Source organism: Staurois parvus, unplaced genomic scaffold, assembly GCF_062004578.1.
Source record: "Staurois parvus isolate SC_StPar_1 unplaced genomic scaffold, SC_StPar_1.0 ptg001741l, whole genome shotgun sequence".
Lineage (NCBI taxonomy): Eukaryota > Metazoa > Chordata > Amphibia > Anura > Ranidae > Staurois > Staurois parvus.
The window spans coordinates 231,018-237,781 of record NW_028319537.1 but is presented as its reverse complement, the minus strand read 5'-3'; the positions used below and the strand labels follow the sequence as shown (position 1 = coordinate 237,781).

At 46.6% G+C, this 6,764-nt stretch overlaps 1 protein-coding gene across 1 annotated transcript; it reads left to right on the top strand.

The window, feature by feature from the left end:
• Positions 1-392: 392 nt before the first annotated feature.
• Positions 393-6,399, top strand: LOC149434548 (uncharacterized). The gene has a single exon (XM_089663665.1). The coding sequence runs from the start codon at positions 494-496 to the stop codon at positions 1,577-1,579; it is 1,086 nt and encodes a 361-aa protein (XP_089519791.1). The 5' UTR covers positions 393-493; the 3' UTR covers positions 1,580-6,399.
• The last annotated feature ends 365 nt before the right edge of the window (positions 6,400-6,764 follow it).

Sequence of the window (6,764 nt, the reverse complement as noted above, 5' to 3'; positions counted from 1 at the left end):
AACTGAACTTAACGAAGCTAAACGAATCGATCCGAAACTGAACACATTTTTTCGTCTAATGGCAACCAATCAGCTCCTATCTACAGGTTGTTCAGTTAAGCTCTGAAAATGAAATCTAGAAGCTGATTGGTTGACATGCACAGCTGACCCAGATTCTATCCTCCCCATGTTTAGTAGATCCCTCTCAATGTATTTCATTTGTGTTCTTCGCTTCGCATACTTTTGCCTCTCCCATTGACACCAATGCATTCAGAAATGGCTGAAGTTTGGCAAAATCTCACAATTGTGATTGAAACTTTTGGGAAATGAATTCTCTACATTTTGCAGAATTAAACTCTAAAATTTAAATTTTCCAAAAAATTGTTTATTAATTTCTTGAACAAACTGGTTGACCCGTCTTTGTACTTTTGTTCCAGGCTCCTCGGTGCGCTCAGTTTTCTCAGACATTTTGGAAAAAGAAGGAAGTGATAGAAGAGCGCACCTCTAATAGACGATGATGGAGAGTTCTCATTTGGTAAGCGTGCTGCTCCTTCTATTGGTGGCAAGTTCGAGGTCCCAGGAGAACATCACTGACTGGGAGGATGCCACCACTCCTGTGGAATCGTTTCCTTTATCATCTACTGGTTCTCCATCAGTCCAACAATTGGAGTCTGAAACTGAATCTTCAAGTGCTCTTCCTAACGGAGTTTCGACACCTGTGGCAACAGAAGTGATCACCTCCCAAAAGCCAACAACTATGTCCAATAGCGTAGCTTCAGCCACCACTGTCATGGAAGATTTCAAGGTTAGGATCGAACCCTCAACCACATCTTTAACTTCAGGGTCAAATGCTCAATCTACAACTTTGAATTCCATAGACATGGTTACCATACCATCCAGAGACAACGTTGATGGGTCGGAGAGTCTCACAGATGACCAAAGCACTGCTAATCCATCAACTATCCGAAATGAAACAGACAGTAGAGATGATGATGGATACGTCACTCTAGAGACAGACGGGGAAAAGGGTAGAGATGAGGACGTTCCCACCACTAAGCATCCTGGCCAAGAGACAAACAAAGACGTGACGGATCAAAAAAAAACCAAAAATAAAAAAGGTTTGGGCAGCGTGATCTTAATTGGAGTCATTATTTTTGTTTTAATCTTGCTCCTGGTGATCATAGTCTTCTTCATGTTGCGGAAGAAGAAGAGAAGCGGCTCGTTTCGCACGCAAAGTAAGAGGAACGCCAGGCAAGACGTGTGGGCAGGCCAAGTGCCCGAACTGGGAGACGTAAGGGCAGCTCAAGAGCTCGCCATGGTGGAAAACGGAAGAGCTGGGACCAAACTGGAGGCTGTAAAGGAGGAAGAAATGACCACGTTTGTCACCGGGGAGAAGAAGGTGGATTCAGCCACTGAGATGAATGAAGTGGGAGCTGGGGAAAAGGCCAAAGAGAATGGTGGGGAAAAGCTGGGCAAAGGAGACACAGAGGAGGAGAAGACACCATTGCTGGAAGAGGCTTCAGAAGAGTCTCCTAAAGATGATGAGCAGTTTCCAGTCCCTCCTATGGAACAAGAACTGATGGCAAACGGGGTTCAGTAATGGCTTGGCCACCAGGGCTGATAACTCTTCTTCTTCTCGGACAATGCTAGGGATGATCAAACCTGATTGGACAGACCCAGATTGGCTGTGTTTACTTTCACCTGAATTTCTGTAAATAAGAAGGTCTAAAGTTCCCATGGCCTTGGTTCCTACAGCAGCGTCAAGGTGTCAGTCCACCCAACACCAAATGTCTCAGTCATGGGAGCGTACCAGTGAGCCACCTACTAGCTTCCAATCCCGATGAGTTCCCGGATCTGCTCTTCTGTCAATTATGGCAGGTGGGTGGAGCTGAGAACACCGGTCCCCAAAAGTCCCTTAATTCAGGATCAGGGGCGGACTGACCATTTGGAAACTTGGGCACTGCCCGAGGGCCCGGGGTCAGTAGGGGGCCCCATGAGATGCCCCGGTACCTTTTTCATAGGCTTTTTTGAGTTTGGGCAAGGACACAGGGGTCCCATGATCCCCTATTGCCTGGGGGCCCCATGAGTTGTCAGTCCGCCCCATTCTGGATCCAAAAAAAAAAAAAAGCTATGGAGGGGACTTAACTGTTCCCCAGCCATGGAGGGGACTTAACTGTGCCCCAGCCTTGGAGGGGACTTAACTGTGCCCCAGCCATGGAGGGGACTTAACTGTTCCCCAGCCATGGAGGGGACTTAACTGTGCCCCAGCCATGGAGGGGACTTAACTGTGCCCCAACATTTTATCTCACTTCCTGTCGGGACAGGAAATTATAAGTATCCCTCCAATGGGGACACCAACAAAACACAATGTTCAGTAGAGAGAGGAGAGGTTAGAATTTTTGGCAATTATTTTTTTTTGCTGTCCCTGACTTCCTTTCTTGCTGAAAACCACCCCTTCCCCACATTTTCTGTATGAGTGTCACAGAAACAGGAAGTGAGATAAAATCTCCCCGGGGTCACAGACCAGAACAGAAACATGAACGCTATCAAAAAATAAAAGAGTTGTCTGAAGTCAGGCTTTGTCCTGATGAATCTGCCATCGATCCCACTCTCCTCCTCACCCATGTCCACCATGGATTGTTGAAAACAAGCAACTGGGCTGATTTCTACGTTTGATCATCCCTACTGATTGGCCGCAGCTAGTTCATCATATCCTCATATAGATACATGGCTCTGCTAAGGACTGTTTGCATGTAAAATGGCCACTTACCGTAACCCTGGTACCATTCCACCAAAACGTCTTTTTTGGGGTCGTCCCTCTAACAGTTGGACACTTTATAAAAAATTCATACAAAATGTCTGGATATGGCCAACTCCCCCTTCCCTGTATGAATGATACAAGAGCCCCCCATCCCGTATTGTGATAGGTCAGTGGAGCTGTCAGTCACGTGACATATTGATGGGAGGCGGGAAAGACACAAAAAATGTTGCAACGGGGGAGATTTACTAAAACTGGAGAGTGCAAAATTTGGGGCAGCTCTGCATTGAAACCAATCAGCTTCCAGGTTTTATTGTCAAAGCTTCACTGAAAAGGATGAAGGTAGAAGCTGATTGGCCGCCATGCACAGCTGCTCCGGATTTTGCACTCTCCAGTTTTAGTAAATTTCGTATTGTGAGCTTCCCTTTTGCTTTGTGAGCTGTCAATCATGTGATTCACTGGAGAGGGGGCGGGCTCAGACACAAAATGTGATATATTGAGCTTCACCTGGTTTGTGATAGGCCAGCTGAGCTGTCAATCATGTGATTCACTGGAGAGGGGGCGGGCTCAGACACAAAATGTGTTCTGTTGAGCTTCCCCTGTTTTGTGATAGGCCAGCTGAACTGTCAATCATGTGATTCACTGGAGAGGGGGGTGGGCACACACAAAATGTGATATATTGAGCTTCACCTGGTTTGTGATAGGCCAGCTGAGTTGTCAGTCATGTGATTCACTGGAGAGGGGGGTGGGCACACACAAAATGTGATATATTGAGCTTCCCCTGTTTTGTGATAGGCCAGCTGAGCTGTCAATCATGTGATTCACTGGAGAAGGGGGCGGGCACACAGACAAAATGTGATCTATTGAGCTTCCCCTGTTTTGTGATAGGCCAGCTGAGCTGTCAATCATGTGATTCACTGGAGAGGTGGGCGGGCCCAGACACAAAATGTGATATATTGAGCTTCCCCTGTTTTGTGATAGGCCAGCTGAGCTGTCAATCATGTGATTCACTGGAGAGGGGGCGGGCACAGGCATAAAATGTTACAATGTGTCAATTACCCGCCCCCCCTGTATCCGGAAACAGAGGTCAGACCGTTCATTTTCTGTATTTATTGTTTTCAGCTGTTCTTCATTTATAAATCGATCTCTTGCTTTTCATCCGGGGTCCTTCCATAGCGGCTTATTTAATAAAGCAGACGCGCTTTACGTCTCGGCAACCAATCAGGATCAAAGTTTTATGTATTTGCTATCGGTTTAATAAAAAAAAAATAATAATAAATAAAAATCCACAATTGTTTTTTTTAACAAAGAAAAGGTTGACTAGGAAACCCCGGCATCCTAGACTAGGATAATCGGGGGTCAGTTCCCACCAGTTCTTGGTGTAAAGTATTACTAACCGGACGGTGACCTACCTCCCAGAAAGCGATTAGCGCACCTAGGGGCGTATTTATCAAAATATTTATTAAAAAAAAAAAATAGCAGATCTATCCATCCTGCGAAGCTTCCCGCACATTGGTTCTGTAGGGAAACATTTGGCTACTTTCTGCTCAATTTGAATGTTATTTATTCATTAAAAATAGAGTGGTTTGGGAAAATACCACATTATGGCCAGCAGATGGAGCTGATCATAGGAAATGTGTATTTATTTCCTATGATCATCAGTGCCATCTAGTGGCCATAATGTGGTATTTCCTGATTCTTTCTATTTTGGATGAATAAACAAAAAAAAGCTGGAGAGAATACAGACTAGTAACAGTCGATTTTGCCGCCATTCACAAAGTCAAGTCAGGCAAGTTTGGATGTATTAACTGCTATGTGTCACGTACCTGACGGGAGACTGAATTGACGAGGTCGGCCTCACTTGTGTCACCAACCCTGCTGGAGTTGGAACAGAGGGAGTCTAGGACCCAGGGGAACAAGAGTGCCAGTAGTTGTTGTTTGCAGCTCTTGCAGATGATGACCTTGGAAGGCTGATGATCCTCTGATTTTGGCACAGGAGTAGCAGGCAGTGCAGGTTAGGTAGATTGCCAGGCGTGCAGCAGAGTAAGGAAGGTAGTGAGGACAAGAGACAGGAGCAGTGTCATGGAATAGCCGGGGTCATCAACAGTCGGGCACCACGGTACAGAATCAGGACCAGCCAAGGTCAGGAGCAGAGCCGAAGTCAGGAACCAGTATCAGGAGAGCAATCAGAGTCAGGTGAGGAACAAGCCGGGTCAGCACCGGAGGAATCGTACAGGAACTAGCAGGACACGGGGGTGGGGGGCTGAAGACCAATCAGCACTGAACATGAACAGAGACACCCCTTATATAGGCCATCTGGCGCCAATCTTCGCCGTGCGTGTGCACGTTTCCAATCGTGGTTCGTCTTGCTGGAAATCCCTTACACTATGTGAATTTTTTGATGAATACACCCCTTGGTGATCCTTTGTAGTCATTTTGGGGATAGAGAACTAGCTAAAGTTTTTACTAAAAGGATGTAAGGGTTTTCCTGATTGGATAAGAGATTGAATTGTTCACTTAGGCCCTCCCATTATATGGTGTGTGTAGGCCTACATAAGTTTTAATTGGATGGTAGGTAGGCATAACTAGAACCTTCAGGGCCCCTTGCAAGAAACCTTGAAGGGCTCCCCCTGACCGTTGGGGCCCTTTCCATTGGTCCTGAGGCCCTTTCCTCTGGTTCTGGGGTCCTTCCATCTGAGTACTGGGTCCATCCCACTGATCCTGGGGCCCATTTTGGGCCATTTGTAAGCCCAGGTTCACACTGCTGCGACTTAGTATTTGACTGGCGACACAGAACTTTGCATGAAAAGTCTAAACACATTCCTTTCAATAGGTGCTGTCCAGGGGCGGACTGACAACTCATGGGGCCCCCGAGCAATAGGAAGTCATGGGGCCCCTGTGTCTTCGCCCACACTCAAACCACACCCAAAAACACCTATGAAAGGTACCAGGGGCATTTCATGGAGCCCCCTACTGACTCCGGGCCCTCAGGCAGTGCCCAGGTGCCCGAATGGTCAGTCCGCCTCTGGTGCTGTTCTAATCAATGCGACTCAAACCACAGCAGCTTTGGTTCGATTTTGAGTGCCATAGACTGTAATGTTAAATCAAAAAGTCACAAGGAAGTTGCAAGGTATTCGCAAGCAAGTCACAGGACTTACAGGTCGCAGCAGTGTGAACCGAGCCTTATGGTCCCATAGTGGGACCCTTTCACATGTTCTACAGCTGCCCCCTCCGGGGACAAGGGTCAGCATCAATCTCTGTCCCGGGGACACCAAAGGCAATAAAAAAACAGACAGGGGGTCTAACCCTTCTCCTTTCTATAAAAAATGATTGGGTGGAGATACAATTTAAGGAGTAATCACCGACACCCAACTCTTGTTCCGGTAAAACTTCTCAATGATGATGATGGATTCTCCATACCTTTCTGTCCCGGGGACAATGGTTGGCATTGTTTTCTGTCCCAGGGACACCAACGCCAATAAAAAACAGGCAGGGGGTCTAACCCTTCCCCTTTCCATAAAAAAAATGAGTGGGTGGAGATACAATTTAAGGCGTGACCACCATGTGATATAAGAACGAGAAGCAGCTATGTGTGATTTTTGCAGTTATTTTATGATATTTTGTATAATATAAACTCAATAAACTTCTTATCTCATCGCTGACATCGCCGTCCTCATTGCTTGATGTGTTCATCCTTGTATATACATATATATGGGCAGCACAGTGGCTGAGTGGTTAGCACTTCCCCCTGGCAGTACCCGGGTCGTTCAAATCCAAGCCACGGCACCACCTGCCTGGAGTTTGCATGTTCTCCCTGTGCCTGTGTGGGTTTCCTCCGGGTACTCCGGTTTCCTCCCACACTACAAAGACATGCTGGTAGGTTAATTGGCTCCTGTCTGAATTGTCCCTAGTATGTGTATGTATGAATGTGAGTTAGGGACCTTAGAGTGTACACTCCTCAGGGGCGGGGACTGATGTGAATGTACAATATGTATGTAAAGTGCTGCGTACATTGATGGCGCTATAT

Coding starts and splice junctions, on each gene's coding strand:
- LOC149434548 (XM_089663665.1), top strand. CDS start 494: ATGATGGAGAGTTCTCATTTGGTAAGCGTGCTGCTCCTTCTATTGGTG.